Genomic DNA, 27099 nt, shown 5'->3' with positions numbered 1-27099 from the left:
TGAGAAAAGAGTATGTATAAAGTGTGTAGTGAAGAGTTTTACAGCCTTAAAACATCTATAATTGTAAAAAATAAAGCGGACTACTTTGCGGATTTCACCTATTGCAAGTTATATTTAAAACATAAGTCCCGCGAATAACGAGACCACTATATAACCATTTTACTCAAACATATACCTAGTCAATACACAGTATGTGTATAAAAACTGAGAATTTTCAAGAAGAGCTACACTGTTAACAATTTCCTATAGAATTTGCGGTAACTTACTGACAGCAGTCACCAGGAATTTACTGTAACTCAATTACAGCAAAAATACTGTGTTTACATTTAAAACACCATTTATCTTGCTAATAGTTATTTGCAGTATTGTATATCTTTACTGTAGTCATTTTTCACAATATAACTTTAAAATACAGTAACATACTGCATAACCTACTGTAAAATAAAGTTCACATTACAGTTAATACTGTCATTTACAAAACTCGTTAACAGTGTATATATTTAGTATAAAATACTTTTTTTTACTATTGTTTCATGTCAGGTTTTACAAGGTCAACAGTATCTTGCGTACTGCATACTTTCTCCATGTGCATTGGTAATTTTAGGTGGGGTATAGTGTTCCTTTATAGCACTGCAGGATTCAGTTTGTATACTGTTCATGGTTTCCATTTTATGGATGCAGAATTCCTGAGGGACCTGCTTACATTCGCCAAAATGTGCAGCATACAACCAGAGCACACGGCATGGAATATTATTTTCCATAATGCATACTGCAATACAGTGGACTCTTTTTGACCTTACATTCCCTGGGTGACGAATCATTATTTTGAAAAGATGTTTTTGCACAAAAAATGGCACTGAAACGCAAAATATTTCTTTTTGTTCAGAGATCAATCCCTTAATTAAATATGCAGCCATGTGAAATAATAAGAAATTACATAATGCATGTATTTTAAAACAATTGTAGGCATTATTCAGTAACCTCACTGTGAAATAATTATTTATTCTTGATTTTAATTCAAGCTTTGTGTAATAATGTATTTATTTTAACCAGTGATTTCACAGCATCTACGTTTTTGAAAATTCTTAAAATGGCAATGCAAAATATTCTCAATAATTTACTTTAGATGCATTGCCAGTGATAAACTATCGGTAAAACATTGATTCACCTTTATTTGTATAGCGCTTATACAATGTAGATTGTGTCAAAGCAGCTTCACATAAAAGGTCATAGTAAATAGTAAATAGGAACAGTGTAATTCAATTTGTAGTGTTTAAGTTCAGTTCAGTTTAGCTCAGTTCAGTGTGGTTTAAGAATCACTACTGAGAGTCCAAATATTGAAGAGCAAATCCAACGATGCGCAGCTCTACAGATCCTGAACCATGCAAGCCAGAGGCGACAGCGGAGAGGGAAAAAAAACTTCACTAATGGCGGAAGTGAAGAAAAATAAACCTTGAGAGAAACCAGGCTCAGTTGGGCACGATCATTTTAATTTCTCCGCTGACCAAACGTCTTGTGCAGAGCTGCAGTCTCAGTGGCAGAGGCTGGAAGCTGGCCTCAGCGAAGACTCGTCTGTCTTTGGAGCGTCACAGGAATCAGTCTCATGTTCTCCACTCCTCCATGACCATCACAGTAGCTGCTCAGGATACGGCCTGGTCCAGGATATGGAAACCTTGGGATCATCTCGTCGTTGGTCTTGGATCGGATCATTGACTCTGCATAGTCTGAGGGCCTCGGGAAGAGTATCCCCAGGTGGAAATGGAGAATAAAGAAGATAATTAGTGTAGCTGCTGTTCATAGTGTATATCAACAAGATGCAGAACCTGTGTGGAAGCCCGCTTAGTGATGCACTAAGTGTATGCTTTACTGAACAGATAGGTCTTTAATCTAGTTTTGAATTGGGAGAGTGTGTCTGAGCCTCGGACGTTATCAGGAAGGCTATTCCAGAGTTTAGGAGCTATAAATGAGAAGGCTCGACCTCCTTTACTCGACTTTGCTATTCTATTCTATTGATGTGACTATTTTCAATTTCATAAGGTTCTTTTAGAGCATCAATAATGTAATTTAATTAAAATATAGTCCTTTAAATAGACTTACTGTAAGACACGTCATGATTTTGCCAAATACGATGCGATCCTCGATTAACATCTATGTTTCATCTATTTTTGTTGGAAAATGTAATCCATACCTGTTCCCTACCCCTTAACCCAACCATAACTCTAAATTATTTCCAAAATCATAGTGGAATAATAGTTGGATAACGATCCTGTAGAAGTGCTTAAACCTAACTGTAAGCCTTTACCTAACATAAATTGTAAACGTATCCCTTAATTCTGATTGGAATGTTGTTCCAGGATCAACATAGATGTTAATCCAGTATCACGTCCTACTTGGTTGGCATACTGTAAGCGTTCATTTAGTTGTTCAAGCATAAAATGAGAAAATATGTTTAAATGCATGCGCCGTCAGGAGATGCAGGAGAGCGCTGAAACATCATTGAAAATACTGTGGTAAAATACATTTCCATATTTTAAAGACATGGCGCAGAACAATTGAATTTAATGCTGTGCTTCTTGTCCGGAAATGAGACCCACTCTGTATCGTGTCTCAAATGTGTAGTGAAAATCATTGATTTTACACAAACCAGATCTTAAAAGTGGTGAGATTATAATAGCATGACAGTTTACTGGAAGCACCTAATTAGGGCTTATACAAAATTAAAAGTCCCCGTGCATATAACCCACTCCAATATCCGATGCTTCAGCTATTCCATATAGTATGCTCATATTATACACTACACATTTTGCATAAATATGATCATCATAATTAGGGATGCTCCGATCAATCAGCCAAAGATCGGTATCGGCCGATAATCACATTTCATGACTCGATCTGTATTCGCCAATCTGGCCAATCTCATGGACTAATTGCAGGTGCAGAGGAAGACGCACAAGGGCTCCCGTATATTATACACAGCCTAAGCTGAAGTACGGTGCGCCTTAACACACCTTCATTTTAGACCGGAACACAGATGAGACCACTAAGTGGCACAAATGGATTTGCTATTTAAACAACGTGGTGCAAAATGTGAAAATTACAGTTGCGCTGGTCTGAAAATAGCAACAAATCACGCCAAACACGACTTGCACCTTTATTGCGCCAGGTGTATGATAGGGACCTTTGTGTCAGGTTAATCGGGCTTATACAAAATTAAAAGTCCCCACTCATATTATACACTACACATTTTGTATAAACATAATCCTTATAATCCTTTTCCATTCACACAGAAGATAGTTGTCTGTATAAATACAGCAAAATTAGCATGAGTACGTGTTAAAAAAAATATTGCCACCTTAAATTCTTTAGTTTAATCAAACTTTTCTAGTCTTCTCAACTAACATCTACCAAACTTCCTAAAGAAACAGTATATTAAATGAGAAGTGGGCGTGGCTTGTTTTTTCTACTGCAAGCTTATTGGATGTAGTAAAGTAGGCATTTCATTCAGAAAGGTTGAGGAAAGGATTTGGGAGAGTTATTACAACCTAACAGACACCTCCTCCTCCTCACCATTTCTGTTTGTTGTCAAAACTGACAGTTGGAGGGGCGTGGTTAAGTATGTTAGCCACGCCCAATATCTCAGACAGACGTAATCTGATAATTGAACTGAATACAAACAGGAAGTGCATTTTCAGAAACGATTTTGTTTTTCTTAATGACATTAAGACAGTAATTGTTTACCACAAAACTAGCAAAGTGAAATCAATATAGTTAGTTTTGCTTCCATTTGAACTCGAAAGATTGATTAACGTAGTAAAATAAGTTAAAGCAACATAAAATATTGGATGTCTCAACTCTTTGTCATTGCATTTTTTTTTTCAGTGTAGTTTGCTTGACCGCATGTTTGAGCAGGCATCTGTGACAGCAGGAAGAAATGGCTACACTTTACACTTTAGCCAGTGCTGCGTCTCTTGTGTCAGGTTTGCTGTCAGATAGACAGGCCGTCAGACAGCTGAAGGTGAAAGCGAGCCTGCCCTCCATGGCGCTGGTCAGATCAGAACGGTCGGTAATGGCGTGAAACAGGGCCGAGCGAGATCTGAGGAGATGAGAATCGAAGGTGAGGATGGCTCTAGGCGGCTGAACCGCGGGCCCCCAGCGGGAACACGGCCCACCACCCCCTGGATCCCACCCGTCGCCCCTCCGCACATCTTCAAAAGCACATCCCCACGCAGGATAATGCTCTCCACTCTTTGATTACTCTAGCAATTGGAGAGCCCCCCGTTCGAGAGCGCTGGGTATTATCAAAACCAATCAACATGAAAGTTTTTTTCTTCTCTCTCCTGCACCCACTGGAGGGCAAGAATAGGGGGGGAGTGTTTGGTGGGAGAGCAAAAAATGGTTATCATTGAAATAGAGACATCAGAGTAAATGGGCAGCCTGTTGGGAAGCGTACACATGACTGAGAGTTGGAGAAACCCGATTGATGGATTCTGAGCGCCACATGCTGTCATGTGGGTTTTTGGAAGTCACCATCAAATCAAAATTGACAATTGTTGTGTTTTTTAATGGAATGATGATTGATTGCGTGTTTACTGGTGGTAGGAAGAGGGGACCTGCCAATCATATGAGATCGACTAATCGCAAACCACAAACATCAATTCCTCATCTGACAAAATCAGGTCCAATCTGAAAGTGTTTTAAATTAGCTAATTTCTACGATGGGGAAAACTATTTTTTTATTAAATAAAAAGCATATATATATATATAAATTTGAAGTCAAAATTATTCGCCATCCTGTGGTTTTGTTTTTTCAAATATTTCCCAAAAGATGTTTAACAGAGCAAGAGATTTTTCACAGTATTTCCGGTGATAGTTTTTCTTCTGGAGAAAGTCTTATTTGTTTTATATCAGTAAGAATAAAGGCAGTTTTTAATTTTTTAAAGGCCGCCTATGATGAAAATCATGTTTTGTAAGCTGTTTGGACAGTAATCCTCTTCACTTTTGTCCATGACACCACTGGTAACATGCTAGATTTGTTACCCGATCTGGTACCCAACTTCGCCCCTAAACCCAGCAGTCATTGGGGGATAAGCAAATACTAAATTGTATGAATGAGATCATTACGAGAAAGTTACGAATTGCAGAGAGATTGTGTTGATGTTTCCCAGCAATGTATTGTGACTTCAAGGGGATCCACTACGTAAAACATATGCTGGAATAGTTGGCGGTTCATTCCACTGTGGCGACCCCTGATAAATAAGGGACTAAGCAAGAAGGATAATGAATGCATTAATGTGTGTGTATATATGCAAATATGTATATATATATATATTCACACACACACACACACACTTGTACAGCTATCTTTATGTGGGCTTCCCATAGACGTAATGATTTTTATATTGTACACATTGTATACTCTAAACCCCTTCCCCAACCCTACCCCTAAACCCAATGCTCACGGGAAACAATCTGCATTTTTACATTTTCAAAATACTTTATTCTGTGTGATTTATGAGCCGTTTTTCTTATGGGGACCAAAAATGTTTAAGTATACTGGTATTGCTATACTTATGGGGACAGTTGGTCGCCACAACGTAAGGAATAAAAGATACACACACACACACCCCATGAAAGAAACAAGTTTCCATAAGCTTTCATTCGGGCATACGCCACAAAAGAGAAGAAAAGACTATCTCAACTTCCATTTCATGCTGACTTGAAGACAGAAAATCAAGAGACGGGAGTGCAGTTGCTCAGTCTGAGGTCATTCTCTGGAGGGCGCGACTGTGGGAGAAACGGCTTCAGTTTTATAACGTCATTTGAATATTAGTTTATGCCGCGGATGATGAATTAGAGGGATGGCTGTCGTTTGTTAATAATTCAACAGCGTGCGGATGGCGGGATATAGACTCGGACAAATACAGAGAGATGGGCTTCATTCCTCTGAGGATGTATGAATAATGCTCGTTTGAGATCAAGGAGTGTGTGAAGGGTGTTTAAAGGTTGTATGTCGACAGCGCAGCAGGAGATTATATACATTCTTGCTCAAGCACTTAATATGACTTATGAGTGTTTGTTTCACTGGGATGGAAACGAATGGCAAGTTCAAGAAAAGAGTCCTGTGGAGAAAGAAACATCCCGAATGAGATCTCAGTTCTTTCTCACATAACTGTAGGTCTGAGATGATTGGATAGTTTTTTGATTGTCATTTTGTATAGTGATTTATGATCTGAACGACTTGAAATCAGATATTTATCTCCGTAAAATGATATGAGCAGCTGTGCACACTCATTTAATACATTTGATACATTTGATTGATCTATACTGATGCTGCATGTGAGCTATTTACTATTGATTTGTTTGGGGAAAGAAAATAGAAAAGGAGAAAATCTCTGACTAAGTTGATTCTTAGATGAAATAAAGATGAGAGAGTCAATCGAACTCTTGAGTTATGGAAGAGCAAGCCGTGAGCAATCAAATATTTATCGTTCACATTTTTTCCATTGCAATCTCATTGATAATTGAAGATTAAATTGAAACTTTATCTTTTTTTTGTGGATAATTTGTGTTTTTATTGCATACTCTCTGTATACCATATTTGTTAATAGCAAAATGTTGTAATACAGTAATGTCTTATACAGTAGCTGTCTTGGAGAAAAAAATGTATTATTTTGTTAAATATTTTATTGTTCTACACAAGAATTTAAAGGCGAAATTTGTGGAAATGCTTATATTTGTTTTTAGACTTAATACGAGTTAATAAATCTATTTTTCCACCAATTGCTATTTTAAATTTGCTCTCATTGGAAAAAAAAGTTGTAATTTGGAAGAAATTTTACCATATTAAGGGGACAGTTCACCCAAAAATCTAAATTTACTTACCACTTATGGGGTGTCCACACCAAACACGACATGCTTGATTAAATCCCGCTATTCGAGCATAAATAAATGCGCAGAGTAAACATTTTGAGCTTTCAGTTGTGCTTCAGACTGAGCCGAGCCCAGTTGATGAGCTGTTCTCACATGTCAGCAGGGATCCAACTACAGGGGCTACGTTATAATCACGCCCCTACAAGAGCAAGGTCCTGACTGGTTAACGCTGTACGAATGTCTATTGAAGTTCAGATTTTTCAACTTGAGCTATTCGTGGAAATGACCTGTTTTGTGCGTCAAATGCGCAAACGCTCAATTCAAGTGAATTGCATCATTTGTGCGAATAGCGCTGCAGGATGTCTATTTGCGTCTTTGCATTGACTTTACATGTAAATCAGTGGTCCTCAACATTTTTATCACCACGGACTGGTCAACGCTTGACAATCTTACCGCGGACCGGGGCGACCATCAACCGTTTTCTTAGAGGATGACAAGCTGAAAAAACATTGCTGTCACTCTGATACAAGTTTTATTTATGGAAAAAAGTTACAAAGCACTGCAGTGTTTGGGTGTTCTGTGTTTGCCTGAGATAATTAGTCTACCAAAATGTGTATATTCCATACAAGCTGAAGCTGATCGGTCAATTCTTGTCACGTGAGTCGTGGTGCGCTTGTGGGATTCATTCAATTGGGTGAGTCTGATCTGTAAGGCGCAAGCGTGTCACGCCGCTTGTGCGCGCAAGCTGCGCACCTCCATTGGAAACAAAGAACTTGGGCTAACTCTAGAAAAGACGCGATATGTGAACGGCTCCTATAAGGCCACCATCATTCGGGATCTCCAGCTGTTGATCTTCTTGCGCAGACATGGTGGATTCACCTGATTTGTTGACAAATGGGTTGCGAATCCATTCCTTGACAGTTCGTGGGTGCTTCACTGGGCCTTTTCCCCTTAGCAAAGAAACTTTCCAAAGACGTCTGTTTCTTACTAATTTTGCTGCTTATGGGAAGGACCAGACAGAATCTGTGGACATTTTTTGCTATTTCTGCTGAGAATTTTGAAAAAATTCTGCGGATTTATGCAGAACAATTTTAGGAGTATCATAACTTAAAAATATATTATTTATTATTTAAAAATGTAAAATAATAAAATAATATTATTAACTTGTATTTAATGTTTACAATGCCAATCCAATTTAATCAGCTTATTTGGTAAACAAAGTAAGTTTCTGATATAATATATCTACTAAAAGACAGAAAATCCTACTTTACAAACTGTATTGTAAATAAATCATATGAACATTTTCATATTACTATTATTATATCACAATAATATTAGTGAAATGAATTAAAAAACTGAATAAATATAAATTTGCACACATTTACACAAGTAAATACATAGACTCAATGATGGGCTAAAAATCAGTGGAAATCTGTGGATTTCTGCGCGTGCAGATTCCGTGTGGGCCTACTTATGGGTTAAATTTGGGCTCTCAAGTGACCGAAATTTAACCTAGAGAATACAGTCATTTTACAAAATAAAAGAATTTTCAAAATAAAAGATCAGACTCAGATAAGAAATAAAACGGAAATAATAAAGGATTTCTTGTGCGAACGGTACCAATTGATCCACGCAACCTGGGGGTTGAGGACCACTGATGTAAATCACTTGCGTTTTACGCTTCATCTGCGTCTTATGTGAACACACCATAACTCTTTCTCATGTGATTTTAATCCTTTATGAGTTTCTTTTTTCTACTGTACACAATATATATATATATATATATATATATATATATATATATATATATATATATATATATATATATATATATATATATATATATATATATATATATATATATATATATAAAATATTCCAGACCTGTAGACATTGGCTTCCATTGTAGGACAAACAAAAACTATAAAAATTAATGGCTACTGGTTTCCAGTTGTAAGAATGGGTTTTAACCACGGCGGGTCGAACTGTAGTTTTGCCGGATGACTAAAAAGTAACAGCATGATGGTAAAAACCTTACGTTTCTAGTCAAACCATTTTTCTGCAATCTTATACCAAAAACAGAAATAAGAGCAGTATTAATAGCGAAAATGTGGGAGAGCGTTGATACTATGTGATTATATTGTATTGCAATATGGAGCAATTAGGTGTAAATGTTAAATAAAAAATAATTCAAAAATACTTGATAATGAAATGATTTAATGACAATAACTTGCTATGGTTTTAACTGAATTAGTTACAAATAACTATATAAAATGGTAAAATATGAAATGATTAAAACATGTGAGAATAATTGTACCCAGCTTAAATGTAAAAATAAAGTTACCAGAGGTAGAAGGAGAAACAGGGGGAGGGAGAGACAAAGAGAGTAAGTAGGCCTCAAAAAGGCTGAGAGCAGTAGAGTCAGAGAAGTTAGCCTCCAGAGCAGGAGAGAAGCAGACCAGGGAAAGAACAGACCAGAAAAAGAGGCAAAGTTTACCAGCTATTTTGTCTCTTTCTTGAATATGTGACCAAAGCCCAAATACTGAGACATTCAAACTGACCAATCAACATGTGACCACATCGAAAAACCCCCAAAGTCCACACACCAGCCCCTCATCTAATCAGTAACTGCCTTTGGAATTTGTGTGAGCCTTCTTTGGTGAAAAAAGACATGTTTTGCCATATAAACAAATTCATATGATAATTTAGACTCTTACACAGTATTTATAAATTATTTTGTGTTAATCAGAAGAAAGAAGCTCATTATGTTTTTCATTTTTGGGTGAACTATCCCTTTTTACTCAAACCTATACCTACAGTAGTAAATCCAGAGAAACTGATAGAGTAATTGTGGTTCTGATAAATGCTTTGTTAATTATTTTCCCTAGCTGTGTTATTTTTTACATATTCTAATCAATTAAGACCTGATTGTTATTTGTTTCAAGTGATTCTATTATAGAGCATTATTTAAACAATACAATCCTCCTGTTGGTTCAGTTTTTTGTGTGCTAAGATGTTCTAATGGAAGATCTGAAGACGGCAGAAAGTGTGAATAGGAGAAGAAAAAAACCCCGAACTTCCACTGACATGTCATTTTGTGTGTGTGTAGAGTTTCAAACTGAACGTGGACAGTCACAGCTCTCTGAAAGACAGTCTCCTGGAGGAGGGACGGCAGCTCCTGGAACTCATCACCTCCCACAAATCAGGTACAGTTCTGCCGAGCCGCACATTTATTATTAATGTTTGTATTAACATAGTGACCTTCAGAATTTATAAATCCCCAAGTAACCGCTTCCGAACCGCCGAGCGCATGCCTTTTCACATACATTACAAATGGCGCACGGCCCACTGAATTGAGTTCTGGGATAAAGCGGAGAGACAGCCGCCTCCAAAAGCGCATATGAAGAGAGCAGGAATTAAGAACAGCAGGTTGAGGAGTCAGAGGCCATCGCAGACACTCGTTCCTCCACAATATCTGTGATTATTCACCTGAAGAGTCTTGCAGAGTGCTCGGCAAATGCACAAATCCACTCCGCTGACCTCCCTGCTGGTATGTCTGCTCTCCGCTGGGTAAAACCGGCTGCCATTAAATATGCAGATGGTTCTTGGAGACAGGAGCGGGGCTTATAATGCCCCGACAGCCCTGTCCTGTGGTGCCACAGCATGACGACAGCTCCCTGCCAACTATACAAACACAAACATGCCCGCCTGCACCTTTACTATAACCTAAGTGTCCATAGGGAGCTTCTTAAAGGGGCCACTACTGTTCTTCTTTGCTCTATTGAAATAGGCTCTATCAATCATTAGGACTGCAAATGTGTGTAAAGTAAATAGTGCACATGTTGATTTTTAAAAGTGCGATACAGTAGATTGAAAATCTGTATAGGCATAGCTGAGTTCAGTATACGGAAATGACATACAGTTGAAGTCAGAATTATTAGCCCCCTGTTTATTTTTTCCCCAATTTCTGTTTAATGGGGAGAAGACTTTTTCACCACATTTCTAAACATAATAGTTTTAATAACTCATCTCTAATAACTGATTTATTTTATCTTTGTCATGATGAGAGTAAATAATATTTTACTAGACCTTTTTAAGACACTTCTATACAGCTTAAAGTGACATTTAAAGGCTTAACTAGGTTAATTAGGTTAACTAGGCAGGTTAGGGTAATTAGGAAAGTTATTATACAATGATGGTTTGTTCTGTAGACTATCGAAAAAAATATAGCTTAAAGGGGCTCATAATTTTGACCTTAGAATGGTTTTTAACAAATTAAAAGCTGCTTTTATTCTAGCCGAAATAAAACAAATAAGACTTTCTCCAGAAGAAAAAATATTATCAGACACACTGTGAAAATTTCCTTGCTCTGTTATCATTTGGGAAATATTTAAAAAATGGGAAAATAATCTAAGGGGGCTAATAATTCTGACTTCAACTGTATGTGATCTCAAAACACTCATTTATTATTATTAATTTTTATGATTCTTTGATTAATAGAATGTTTTTTACCCTATAAAAACCATTTGTAACATTATAAATGTCTTTACTGTCACTTTAGATAAATATAATTCTTTCTTGTTGAATAAAAGTATTCATTTCTTTCAAAAATCTTACTGACTCAAGACCTTATACAGTAGTTTAAATGCATTTTTTGTTAGCTTTTTTGTTAGCTCACGCTGATCGCAATGTCCATGTTGTATTGAATTATTTAATCCCAAATACTTTGTTTAAGTTTTAAGATCTAGTGAAACAAAATAAAATCAAGAATTCTAAAAAACATAATGTTTTTTCCTCACCATTTCGACTTTTTGAATCATTTCTCCCAAATTGAAATGTGATGTATGACAATTTATTATTCAAAATATTGCAAAAATTGTATATCATGTGATATATGCTGTGTATATGATTATGTATTCAACCATTCAGTTGACAAAAATGTACAGTACACACACACATATATATATATATATATATATATATATATATATATATATATATATATATATATATATATATATATATATATATATATATATATATATATATATATAAGGCTGGGGCATCACAGTGGGTAGCACAATCGCCTCACAGCAAGAAGGTCGCTGGTTTAAGCCCCAGCTGGGTCAGTTGGCATTTCTGTGCTGAGTTTGCATGTTCTCCCTGTGTTCCCGTGGGTTTCCTCAGGTGCTCCGGTTTCCCCTACAGTCCAAAGACATAAAACATACAGTACAAAGATGCTATAGGTGAATTGGGTAAGCTAAATTGGATGTAGTGTATGTGTGTGAATGCAAGAGTGTATGGGTGTTTCCCAGTGTTGGGTTGCGGCAGGAAGGGCATCTGCCACATAAAACATATGCTGGATAAGTTGGCAGTTCATTTCGCTGTGGCGACCCCTGATGTAAGGTAAGGGACTAAGCTGAAAAGAAAATGAATGAATTAATAAAAAGGCTGGGTTGTAACCCAACGTTTGGTCAAATATGGTCATTTGAAATATGGAATTTTTTAACCCAATGGTTGGGTTTGTTCATATTTGACCCAGTGCTGGGTTATAACAACCCAGCATTTTTTGCATGTCATGTTCATATATGGCCATAAATCAGATTTCTTAACCATCTAAAACTTTTTCGAAGTTCATGTAAATTTCCACTTCCTACTCAAATAGTTACATTGAGAATATACAGTGGGGGAAAAAAATATCAATCACAGCACCATTTTTCTCAGCAAAAAAATATTTCTAAAGGTGTCATTGACTTGAAATTTTCACCAGATTTTGGTACCAACCAAATATATCCATTTATGCAAAGAAAACAAAACTAATTCATTTACAAATTAAGTTATGTGGAATAAAATCTAATGACACAGGGTATTAAACAATGTATCAAAGCATTAAACAACGAGGAAGGGCAGACAGCAGCTGAAATCTCTCAGTAGTTTTTCAGCAACCCTCTGCCCTTCCTTAGTGTAAATAAATATTAACTGCTTCAGTCCAACATCTACATTAGCTGGATGATGAAGATGAAACCAGGGTGGACATTTCAGCAAGGCGATGATCCAAAACACAGCCCAGGAAACTCAACTGCTTTCAGAGAAAGAAAATCAAGCTGTAGAATGGCCTGACCAATCACCTGACTTCAATCCAATAAAAAATACAAATTAAAGATCAGATTTGGCAGACGAGACCAACAGAACCATCAAGATTTTGACACTCTGTTGAAGTCTGTGAAAAACTCATACCTGAGCAATGCATGTGACTTCATTCTCCATATAAGAGGTGTCTTTAAGCTGCCATCACCAAAACAGCCTTTTATATAAAGTATTAATTACATTTCAGTAGTTCAGTACTTTCTCATTGTGTCATTTCATTGTTATTACACATAACCCATTTTATCATATTTTTTTTTTACGTTTGTATTGTTTGGGCTTTTACCCAAATCTGGTTCAATTCCTTGTCAACAGCTCCCTTAGAAATATTATTCCCAGGAAAAAACATGGCGTGTTCATTGCTTAATTCTCCCACTGTATATATATATATATATATATATATATATTATTTTTATTTATTATTATTTTTTTTATTAAAATTAGAGGTTAAAAATAAACAAATGAAGATGTAACTCTGATACTTGAGATCTTTTTTAGATCTCATTTGGTGTCTACATGGTACACAAATGCAAGAAAAATTTAATATATAAATACAAGACAATATTTTCTGCTTTAGTTCCAGTTCTGTAATTAGACACAAATCTCCTACCAACTTCCCATCTTGACCATTATTGTCCCGTATCTTAGCAACTCGGCAGACGGGCATCACTCCTCAGGTATGAGTAGCTGTTTCCATCAGCGAACGCCGTCGAGGCCTGATCCAGGCACAATGCGGGGTCACACTCCAGAAGCCTGACTTCCGCCTCCACCGTATTTATCTTAATTTATGCTTTTTAATTACTTTGAACAAATAGGATTTGCAGACGGAGATGCTGATTGTGGCCGGTCGCCACGCAGCGGACACATGATGGGTTTGGAATATAGAAGCGCCCTGTAATACTGAGGGATTAACCCAACGCTCGAGTCCTCATCAGATGCAAAAACACACTCGTGGTCTGGCTCGGGTCACCACCATCAAGTGGCATGAAAATCACATGGCTTGTTTTTTTTCTTCCCCTTCCCATCTGTTGATTAGCAAGCATCGAGGAAGATATTATCATTTAACTTGTTCAATATTTTATTTTTTACCAGAGGTTGGTTTTAATGATTTAGATGATGGTGGTGATTATGATAATGCCACGAGCGTTATTATTAGTGATGTGTTTGAGTTTAAGAGGGAAGAAAGAAAAGCGAAGTGCGTCTGTTGGATCATTAAGGGTGAGTCGTGATAAATGGTTAAATCACAGCACATTAAAGGCTCATTAAAAAACAACTGTAGGGGGATGTGTATGTGTGGGACGGGCCGGCTGGATGGCACTGTAGGGTCTAAGTGGGTGTTCTGCCCATTGGCTGACATTAGCTGTCTTTACGGATATATGTATATGCCTGATGCATTGGGTACAGTCAGAATGGCATAATAGTGAACTGTTTAATGTGTGTTTTTTTACGGTTAACTGCATAAAATGCTGTACAGAATTGTGTGCATTAAAGGGGGTCATTTATTTTCTTTTTACATATGGGTAATGTTGCCGTTTGGGTATGAAAAATATCTGCAAATTTAAATCACTCCAGCTAGACCTTCTGAGTTTCTAAACCATTTAAACCAGGGGTGAACATACTCGGTTCTGGAGGGCCGGTGTCCTGCAAATTTTAGCTCCAACTTGCCTCAACACACCTGCAAAGATGTTTCTAGAAAGTCTAGTAAGAGCTTGATTAGCTAGCCCAGGTGTGTCTGATTGGGGTTGGAACCAAACTTTGCAGGACATCGGACCTCCAGGTCTGAGTTTGGACACCCCTGATTTAAACGCCCAAATTGTTGTCTGATTGAAGTTTTCTTCAGGAATATTCTAAATTTAAATGATTTAACAGATTGAATATACTGATACTCATGGGATTTCTTCCTCAGCTATTTGCTTTCACAGATTTAACCAACATTATTTGAACTTGTGAGATGTTGGTGTGCTTTTAGCACCTTGTGTTGTGGCAAGTTTGATTTCTCATGTCAAAAAAAGAGAGTTCAAACACAAAATTAACAATTACTCACCCTCAAGTGCTTCCAAACCTTTGTTAGTTTGTTCTGTTCAACTGTATTCTGAAGAAAGCTGAAAACCTGTAACCATTGACTTCTATAGTAGGAAAAACAAATATTATGAAAGTCAATATTTATAGGTTTCCAACATTCTTCAAAACATCTTCTATAGGGTTTAACAGAAGAAAGAATCATAAAGGTTTGAAACAAGTAAATGATGAGCCAATGGCAGCATAATTCTCATTTTAGGGTGAACTATCCCTTTAACCACTCCATCACTGGGTTAATTGTACATATACAGTTAACTCCAGAATTATTAGCCCTCCTGAATTATTAGTCCTCCTGTGCAGTATATTTTTTCCCTCAATTTCTGTTTAACAGAAAGATTTTTTTTCAACACATTTCTAACATAATATTTTTAACAACTTATTTCCAACAGCTGTTTTTTAATCTTCGCCATGATGACAGTACAAAATATTTTAATAGATATTCAAGATTCTAGAATTCAGCTTACAATTTAAAGACTTAACTAAGTTAATTAGGCAAGCCATTGTATAATGATGGTTGGTTCGGTAGACAATCAAAGAAAAAAAAATTGAATAAAAAAAAAATTTATAATATTGACCTTGAAATGTTTTTACAAAAATTAAATAATTAAAATTACTGCTATTATTCTAGCTGAAATAAAACAAATAAGACTTTCTCCAGAAGAAAAAATATTATCAGACAAACTGTGAAAAATGCATTGGTCTGTTAAACATCATTTGACAAATATTGTGTGTGTGTGTGTGTTTTGAGCATAATGTGCATTAAATCAATTTAAAAGTCAGTTGCGTCACGCCATGGCGCATTTGCTATTTACATGGTGTAAGTGGAAAAACTGAACGCTTCACTAATGAGAAAACAGTTAAACAGAGCATCTGCAGGGCGAGGATGAAGAATGAGCCTCCTCCATTCGGCCTCTTTACTTTCTCTTTACTTTTACTCTTTACTTTTACTCTTTACCTCTTTACTTTCGTGGATAAGGAAACCACTCAAGACATCCATTAGTCTGCATATTTAATTTTGGTTGTTAAGTGCAAAGATTTGTTTCAAAACTATTTCTAAATTCAGTTCTAGTTTCCAGCAAACGAATAAATGAACAATAATAATGAAGTGTGGTCAAAAACAGTTATATCCGAACACACGTCCTATTCTTATGCCCCATATGGTGATGCAGATGTCTTCAAAACCCGACAGGTGGACGAATCTAAACTTGTTTGTATTAAAACAAAGAAAATATGCATATTATAAATAATACTATCACTGTAATAATAATAACATTATACGAATGCAAATTGTCATCAATAAACTGAAAAAGCCCCCGAGGTGAAGAAGGCATGCAGGCAGTGGTTTTTATAGTAATGTTAAAAATAATAATCTTGTAACATTTGAATCCTTTTTCATATGTAAAGATATTTGTGTATTGTTGTACATCCTGTGTGTATTAAGCAATGTGTACGCGTTTGAACCCACACAGGTGCATTCTTCAGACCTGCTTTTAGATGGTCAATGAAGAAGTTTTTAGACTGGCACACACAGGAGTCCATAAACTTTCGCAAATGGATTTGCTATTTAAGCAACGTGACGCAAAACGTGAAAATTAGGGTTGCGCTGGTCTGAAAATGGCAACAAATCGCGCCAAAGATGTCTTGCTCCTTATTGTGCCGGGTGTATGATAGGGGTCTTCAACTTCAAGATTCTGACTTCAACTGTATGTCCGTGTATGTGCACGCAGGGCTCCGGGACATGCTCCATATGATCTCCCAGCAGTGGCAGGAGCTGCAGAGACAGATCCGCCGTCAGCACAACTGGATGCTGCGCACACTGGACGCCATCAAAACCCACATCTTGTCCAGCGAGAGGTCTGAGGACGAGGCACACAGTCATCACCACAGCCCCAAGGTAAACCGTTTCGTACCCACAGCCTGAATCGCTCCATCTGTCTGCAGCTCTCAGTTCATCTCTGGTCGCCCACGGCCATGCTCTGCTCGATCAGCAAAATAAACAAACAGGTCCGAGCTGTATTTCCATAAGAAACGGTTCTTCAGTGAGACGTTCCTTTCAGAGAGGAAACAGGGATGGGGACGCAGCATCGGCGTGATGCGAATGACAAATTTCTCTCTTTAAAGGGATAGTTCACGCAAAAATGAAAATGCATTCACTATTTAGTTACCCTCAAGTGTTTCCAAAACCTTAATGAGTTTCTTTTTTAACTGTTGAACACAAAAGAAGATGTTTTCAAATATGTTAGAAACCGGTTACCATTGACTTCAACAGTAGGAAGGACAAATACAATGGAAGTCAATGGTTACAGGTTTCCAGCATTTTTCAAAACATATTCTTTGGTCACACTTTATTTTAATGTACAATTCACGCTATTCAGGGGCGGACTGGGAAAGCATTTTCCACCGGGCCAAAGTTACAGGTAGTCAGGCCACATCTGATGCGATATAGAAAGTGAAGAGCGGGATGTGGGGGGTGGGGTTTGGGGTTGTGCGCGGCAGGCCAGAGTCACGGTGGCAGGCCAGATTGACCGCCAGGCCACCGGGGAAATGTCCCGGTGCTCCCTAAGGCCAGTCCGCCCCTGACACTATTAGCAAACCATTAACTAAGATTTTTACCCAATAGCTTTTAATTAGCTGCTTATTAATAGTTTGTAAGGCACTTGTTGGGTTTAGGTTTTGGCTATAGGAGTAGGGGTGGAAAATAAGATCACACTTTACCAGTGCAAATAAACAGTTAATATCTTAATAGAATGCAGGTTATAAGAAAATAGTAATTGGCGTTAATTGTTACGTAAACTAAAGTGTTATTATATTCTTTTTGTGTTCAAAAAAAAGAAAGAAACTTACAAGGGAGTGATGCACTCAAAACATATTTAGGCCTAACAATTCATTCATTCATTCATTTTCTTTTGGTATTAATCCCTTTATTAATCAGAGGTCACCACAGAGGAATGAACCGCCAACTTACTCACTCTTGCGTTCACACTCAAACACTACGGACAAATTTCGTTTATTTATTTCACCTGTAGAGCATGTCTTTGGACAGTGGGGGAAACCGAAGCACCTGGAGGAAACCCACGCAAACAGTGTGCTACCCACTGAGCCACCATGTCGCCTGGCTAACAAATCAGATTTATGTACTTTGATTGCATATAAAATTACCATCCATTTATATTACATACTTTTAACATGAACTGAATGAACGTGACTGATATTTGTTAGTTAAACATAAATAAAACAAATAAGAACAAGATTTATGTAATAATATCAATAAATCCAATGTGTTTTAAATTCTACTTAATTTTTCTAACACATTGATATGATTGAGTCTGTTGTGTGGAGTATGGAGCTGCATCAATTTTGCCCATGAATATTAAATAAAACAAGTTAAGTAAACTCTCATAGAATTTAACTCATTATATCTGGCTTTTTTTTCTACAGCTAGATATATTTATACCATATTCATATTTTTAACGGATTAAATCTACACTCAAAAAATGTATTTTGCTGCTTTAAAATGAGTGGAACCAACACAAATTTTAAGTTCTCTTTTGGGACAACTTAATTGTTTTATGTTTAATCCACTTAAATTTGTAAAAATTATTAAGTTAACTTAATCAATTTGTGTTTGGGACAATATGAAGGAATTTTGTGGAACCCAGCACTTTTTTACAGTATAATAATGATTTGAACGAATAATGATTTGATTTATTATATGAACAGATTTAGATTTATATATATTTTTGATATATATATATATATATATATATATATATATATATATATATATATATATATATATATATATATATATATATATATATATATATATATATATATATATATATATATATATATATATATGAACAGATTTAGATTTATTCTAAGGAATCTGACGACACACTTAAAAAAACCCCTGACAAATTAAATAAAATCAAACAGTTAATGACAAACTTCATATTTCTGAGTGTAAATGACAACGGAATTTTCATTTTTGCGTGAACTATCCCTTTAAATGAGCACGAGACATTTGATAGCTCTCACAACCATTGTGTGAAATATGGAGCTGCAGCAATTTTACCCCTGAATATTAAGTGAAACAATCTCATAGAATTGAACTCATCGAATCTGGCTTTTTTCTACAGATAGATATATTTGTACCATATTCATATTTTTAACTGATTAAATCTAAGGCTGCATTTGCACAGCAGTTCTTGATGGTCAGTTCTGATTTTGTGACTGAATCCGATTTTTATTATTTTTTTGACTGTATCCTATTTTTTTGTTGACCCTCCACTTACAGCATCTTTTAAAACTGACTTATATCCAATTGTCTGCATTTACACAGCACATGGCAAAGATGCAATGGCCTGGTAAAAAAAGAGCAGGCGCTGACTGACAGCTGATAATAAAAGAGCACCCGTTTCTCCATTCCTGTATGTAATCTGTTCGCAGGGTTTAATTTTTGTATTCTTTTTGATAAGTTGTTTTACTATAGTTTATGACAGACAAGTTCTCATTTAGCCATTTTCATTTAATCTAGGCTTTTTAAACCAGTAGGCATCTTAATGTAATGTCCATGGCGTGATTTATGCATGTGATGTATGCAACAGTTTTATGTTAGTTTATATTGTTTATGTGGCGGATGTTGCATTCTTTCTCTAAGGAATCGGACAACATACATTTAAAAAACTGACAAATTAAATAAAATTAAGAGGTTACAAACAGTTAATGACAAACTCCATTGTGATTTTTGTGTGAACTATCCCTTTAAATGAGCACGAGACGTTTGATAGCTCTCACAAAACACATACACAATTATGCTTCAGAGGCGACGCGCTAGACTCAATTTATACTTCACACTTAATGTGTAATTGCAGACATAGTTATTTGGGAGACCAATTTCTCATTGTTTAATTGTCAATTGTGATTGGGTAATTGCACTCCAATTAGGTGGCGTGTTTGTGCGCCGGGCCCTGAGAGCGAGGCCTGGCGGTGTGTGTTTGTGTTTCTGCGTGGCGTTTGCGACGACAGCAGCTTCAGGAACAGCCGTGATCTCGGCTGGATTTCCCCCGGGAGCATCAGCATCGCCTGCATGGGCTCAATCTCTGCTTCTCCTCTCCTCCGTAATCTCTTCTGCTTCATCTGCAGAAAACAGGAACGGCAGGGTCTCGCTCAGTCACATAGTATTTCCAGCTTTTTGGTCTCCTGCTTTGGTCTTTTTCCTTTCTGCTCAAATAGGCTGTGGTGGTGTACAGAACAGTGTACTATCAAAAATAAAAAAAAGGACAATCTTGTGCTTAGAATCAAATCATAATAAAGTAAATAATCCAGTAGAGCATGGTTGTTGCTAGATCAGATTCGATTGCGGCTGGAAATTAGCAAGAATTATTTATATTATTTATCAAATTTCCCATTTATTGTATTTTATTAACGTCTACCCCTACCTCAACCCTAAACCCAACCATCACAGTACTGTAAACATGGTAGTTGTACAGAGTATTATTTATTTTATTTAATAAATTACTCAATAAATTGTATTTTTTAACGTCTACCCCCACCCCAACCCTAAATCCAAACGTCACAGTAATGTAAACATGGTAGTTGTACAGAGTATTATTTATTTTATTTATTAAATTACCCAATAAGTTGTATTTTTTAATGTCTACCCCCACCCCAACCCTAAACACAACCATCACAGTACCGTAAAAATATTAGTTATTTTTATACAGTGTTACAAAAATGATGCTACAGGGTATATTGATGTGAGTATCTGCAGCTGTATCCTATCTAGACTTATTGTAGAACATGGACATTGCGATCAGCATGAGCTACATATGATTTCTAACAAAAAATGCATTTACACTACTGTTTAAAAGTCTTGGGTCAGTAACATTTTTAAAGGTGATTAATACCCAGTAGACACAGGATGTCAGCATGGCATCAGATTGACATTGTACCCCAACGTCGTGGGGACATTGCAATTTTTTTGAAAATGAAAATCGAGTTGACGTCAGAACACAACGTCAGGCTGACGTCAATGTCCAGCGTCCAACCTAAAATCAACCAAATATCAATGTCTGATGGTGTTACAGCTTGACGTTGTGTGGACCTTACCACTATGATGTCTATCAGAGATTGGATTTTGGTAATTTTCCAACACAACCTAAAATCAACCAAATATCAACGTCTAATGATGTTACAGATTGACGTTGTGTGGGCGTTACCACTATGAAGTCTATCAGACATTGGATTTTGTTTGCCGTACCTGAATAAATGTCAGTATTTGATGTCAGTATGACATTGATTTAAGATGACTCAACGTTGGATTTTGGTCATTTTCCAACACAACCTAAAATCAACTAAATATCAACATCTAATGATGTTACAGCTTGACGTTGTGTGGGCGTTACCACTATGAAGTCTATCAGACATTGAATTTTGCTTGCTGTACCTGAATAAATGTCAGGATTTGATGTCAATATGACAATGGTTATGATGACTCAATGTTGGATTTTGGTAATTTTTCCAACATAACCTAAAATCAACCAAATATCAACATCTAATGACGTTACCACTATGACGTCTATCAGATGTTGGATTTTGGTTGCCATACCTAATGAATAAATGTCAGTATTTGACGTTGATATGTTGGTTTAAGATGTTGGCTCAACGTTGGATTTTGGTCATTTTCCAACACAACCTAAAATCAACCAAATATCAACGTCTAATGATGTTACAGCTTGACGTTGTGTGGGCGTTACCACTATGACATCTATCAGACATTGGATATTGGTTGCCGTACCTGACGAATAAATGTCAGGATTTGATGTCAATATGACGTTGGTTTAAGTTGGCTCAATGTTGGATTTTGGTCATTTTCTAACGCAACCTAAAATCAACCAAATATCAACATCTAATGACGTTACCACTATGACGTCTATCAGAAGTTGGATTTTGGTTGCCATACCTAATGAATAAATGTCAGTATTTGATATCAATATGACGTTGGTTTAAGATGTTGGCTCAATGTTGGATTTTGGTCATTTTCTAACGCAACCTAAAATCAACCAAATATCAACGTCATTTGACGTCATTATTGGACATCAGAATAACTTTGTCCTTAGACGCTGGCTAGACATTGAATGTTGGTCACCCCACGTCACGACCTAAATCTAACCTAATATTAACATATTCAACTAGAAAGTGGTACATTTATCTAAATTGACAGTAAAGACATTTATAATGTGTCCATGTACAATATATAATTTTATAATGTATAATTGGTTTTCTTGTTTTTGTTACATAAACATTTAGTTTTTTCAAATATTTATTTTTGTTTTCATCACACTTAGTTTTGACTCAGAAAAGGACTATGTGATGAAGCCAAAATGAATTAACAGCTTTAAACCAATTATATGTGGGTACACAGATCATAATGTTACAAAATTAGCATTTAGAAGATATAAAGCATGAAAAGCTTGTACTGTAGTTTGTCACCTCCACCTCCGCCTAAATGGATCAGCAGTTGCATTTACGCCACCTCAGACTTTAGTTTCTCATCAAAACATGACCAATCAACAGCTCTCTAGTACATCACATGCCCCGCCCACTTCAAGATGCTTCACATTTGATGCTCTTGACCTCACCCACTCTCAGTGGCAGAGCTGTGATAAAGCAAAACGCCATTGGCTGTTTTATAAAAAGGGAAGGAGCTGCACTATGTCCCACCCTTTCTTCATGTTTTGGTTGAGATTATATCATTATGCACATTTCAAAGCACTTCACGAGACCTTTAAGTGGAAGAGGAAAAAATAATGTTTGCAATGGCATTTCATAGAGTAGTATTCATGTCATCACTATGCAAGCATCTTGTTATCATCACAGAAATGCTGACGATAATTTTAATCTAAATTTGTGGGCAAGTGTCTTTTGATTCAGGAGTTATTTAATGGTGTTGCTTCATGTTGGAATTGGTTGAGCCCATTTTCAAAGAACAGAAAACTTGGTATCTGCAGACTACCTATCTTCAAAAACAGTAGGTGGTGTGGGTTTCTGAACATGCCTAATGCGCAGAAAGTCCTACTTTTTTCCCCCCAGTTTGTGGGCACCGACATAAATAATCGTGGTGCTTTTAAATTGTTTTGTTGCAATTAGAAATCACCACAATCAGTGTGATCAGTCAGCGTTGACAGCCATTAGCCGCTTGGTTACAGCGAATTAAGAGAGAGAGGGGTGAGTGATTCATTATCTGAGAGCTGTTAATGATGATCGGATGCATCGCCTAATTAGAGACAGGCCAGAGGATTGTGGGAAGGTCACACAAGGAGCCACAAATCTCTCTCTGTCTGAATCAGGCCGGGGCTTGTGGATGCGGGTTCTTGAGTCTGGTACAGATTTACTGGTGTTTATGTCTGTGGAGACACTAAAATGTCACTCAGCGTAACAATGGTTTTTATAGCATGATTTATTTTGGTTTTGGTCAGGGATATTTAGATAATTATTTGAGAACTAAATTATAAAATACTAAATTAATGTGGTTTTAAATCCTTAAATCTATACTACAGACTGCTAGGCTTTACCCACTTTTAGAAACCTTTTAATAATTTAAATGTAATCAAATTTAGTATGATCAGACTTTCTTTAATATATTTGAAAACTTCTGGTCTGAAGTAAGTTGTTTAATTTTTTATATAAATAAATCTGTTATTCTGTTATGCTATTTTGACATTTTATTTTCATAAAAGTTATTTAAATAATTAAATAAGACACTTGCTATCAATTTACAGTTCATTTCCATGATTTAAAAAGTTCTATCATCACATATTACTGTAACGTTCACTGTAAAGTCAAGGACTGGCAAATAATTTGTCAGAATATTATGCTTTATATACAAGAAATCTCATTGTATATTTAACCTCATAATATTTAGTATTTAATAGTTTGTTTTTAATCCTTATAAATATTTATGGATTTATTTTTAATATTTAAAAACAATTTTCTGTCTCAATCATGTTTTGGTATCAACTATTTTATCATTATTATAATATTATCGTTCATGATCAATATCACTATTATATTATTATAATGTAATTATTCATTTTAAGCTAATGTTAATTCAGTTGTGTATTTTTATATCCAAATATGTGTTTATTTATTATTATTATTTATTTTTATATACAGTCAATATACAGCCATGCCGTAAGTTATTTATATGTAGTGTTTATATATTTATTATATTTATGTATGGATTATTTATGTATTCATAAAATATTTTTAAAAATGTTATTAATATATTTATGTATTTATTTTTAATATTTGAATACAATATTAAAACAATTTTGGGTTTATTTGAGTCTCACTTAATCATATTTTAACTTCAAATATTTTATATTATAATTATTATTATAATGATTTATTTTAAGCTGATTTTTATTAATTTGTGTTTTGTATTTATTTTATATATATTTAGCCTTATTTAGCCTCCATAATTCTAATTATTCATTTTAAGCTAATGTTTTCTTATGTTCAAATATATGTTTATGTATTATAAATATTAAAATTATTATCATTATACGTATTATATTTTTATATGTATTATTATTTGTATTATATACAAAAAAAATTATATATATCAATCATTAAGCCTAAAGTTATTTATGTGTATTATTTATGTATTTATTATATTTATGTATGGAATTGTTTATCTCTTTATGACATATTTAAAAATATTTATGTATTTATTTTTTATTTTATGTTTTGGATTATTTGTTTGCGTCTCACCATATAGTAATATGATCAAAATATTTTATTTATTAATTATTTATTAATTGTAAAAAAAGTATAATTTTGTGCTTTACTATATACAGTTGAAGTCAGAATTATTACCCCCCCCCCCCCTGAATTATTAGCCCTCCTGTTTATTTTTTTCCCCAATTTCTGTTTAATGGAGAGAAGATAGTTTCACCACATTTCTAAACATAATAGTTTTAATAACTCATTTCTAATAACTGATTTATTTTATCTTTGCCATGATGACAGTAAATAATATTTTGCTAGATATTTTTCAAGACACTTTTATACAGCTTATTCTGACATATAAAGTAGGCAGGTTAGGGTAATTAGGCAAGTTATTGTATAAAGATGGTTTGTTCTGTAGACTGTTGAAAAAATATATAGCTTAAACGGGGGTTAATAATTTGACCTTAAAATGTTTTTTTTTTAAATTAAAAACTGTGTTTATTCTAGCCGAAATAAAACAAATAAGACTTTCTTATTTTCTCAAAGAAAAAAATATTATCAGACATACTTTTCTTACAGACAAAATTTTCTTGGTCTGTTAAAAATTATTTGTCAAATATTACAAAAATTCAAAGGGAGGCTAATAATTCTGACTTCAACAATATATCTATATATATATATATATATATATATATATATATATATATATATATATATATATATATATATATATATATATATATATAGCTGAGAAATATTTTTTCCAAAATTAAGCCACTTGTACATCATCTTATCATCTTTTGGGAGAAGCCTGTGTCGTTTCCTGTCAAAAGACAAGAAAAACAAAACAGCTGGTTATATAAAAGTAAGTCAGTATTTTCCAGGCATATGAATAATTTTGGGCTTGATTGTTTATTCATTTATTTTTTTATGCGTTTTCTTCATGAAATTTCATTGTGACCAACATAAAACATCATCAACCACTGAAGTTTCTCTGTTGAACTTCATTGAAGGGTATGGCGTGGCTCGTCGCAGGTCAAACAGTCCCTTTAAATAGCCCATCTCAGGCCGCCACATGGCCCATAGATTCATCTTAATGTTGGTTCTGGGAATTGATATCACTTCCACACCCGCGTTTCACTGACTAAACAATATTTGGAAACTGCTGTCAAGGCGCTCTTTTTCAATGACATGCCCCCCTCCCCTCTTTGCTATTAATTCCTAATGCTTCACCACAACAGGTGTCGTTTGCGGTCATTAATTTGCTTTGGTTAAAAAACGGCTCACAAATGAGCAATGCGCGCCGTCAGAGGAGTAATATACACCCAAGTTTGTCCCCAGAATGCCATTAAGGTGTGTACAAAGCAGGCCGCACTTCTCTCTCGACAGCCATAACGGTTTGTTATTATAGCTGCAAACATATGCTCGCGCCCGTCGCATCGCATTGTGCCGTCTGAATTATTTTCTCAAGACCATAAAGTTTGAACATGGCTGGATCCTGGTCAAATGGCAATCCTGAGGGAATCCTGTCTAGGTTAGTTGTTCAGCTCTAATTAAACTGTAGGGGGAAGATCATACAGACTGAAGGCGGCAGAGAGGAGATGATTAACAGCATGAACATGTTTAGGGTGCTTGTTTTGTTTTTGTTTTATGATGAAAAATATAAAGCAATTGAAAATATTTTGGCTAGATACTTTATATTTATACTGTTAAGGTCTGTTTTTGGCCTTTTTGCTGCCTTTACTGTCTTTTCTACTGTAAAAAAATATCTGTTAATGAATTTCACTGTTTTTTTGCATTTATTTATGCTTATGAATTACATTATGGGACCTTTATTTTTGTTTTGTCGACTTTTAGCAATTGAACAACGTGATTTATTGACATTTCAGTAGTTTGAAATAACATGTTGTGCAAAAAATAATCATTCAACTGACTCGAACCAGTGACCTTGCTAACCATTGACAGTGACAGTGCTAACCATTGAGCCACCCTGTAAATAATAATATATGAACAATTAAGTCTGAAAAAATGACAGATTGTTGGAAAATTCATCTTTATATCAAGATCAAGGTCCCATTATGCCATGATGGAGTTTAAAAGCATAAATAAATGGAAAAATCAGAATGTAATTGAAGTATAATATAAATAATTCACCCAACATTGGATTTGTCCATATTTTACCTAGCATTGGGCTATTAAAACATGATTTTTTCAAGTGTGTTTTTTGTACATATTTATTTTTTAAATTCTTTTATTGTTTGTATACGT

General features: G+C 35.3%; 1 protein-coding gene across 1 annotated transcript in view; it reads left to right on the top strand.

Moving 5' to 3' along the window:
- Positions 1–27099, top strand: part of akap6 (A kinase (PRKA) anchor protein 6) — a 324063-nt gene that overhangs the window by 91088 nt on the left and 205876 nt on the right. Inside the window, 2 exon segments of the mRNA XM_056476530.1 lie at positions 9980–10076; positions 16821–16987. Coding sequence (XP_056332505.1) covers positions 9980–10076; positions 16821–16987 — 264 coding nt within the window.

Source organism: Danio aesculapii, chromosome 17 (genome assembly GCF_903798145.1).
Source record: "Danio aesculapii chromosome 17, fDanAes4.1, whole genome shotgun sequence".
Classification (NCBI taxonomy): domain Eukaryota; kingdom Metazoa; phylum Chordata; class Actinopteri; order Cypriniformes; family Danionidae; genus Danio; species Danio aesculapii.
The sequence above is the reverse complement of the archived record's forward strand: the minus strand, read 5'-3'. Positions and strand labels throughout refer to the sequence as shown.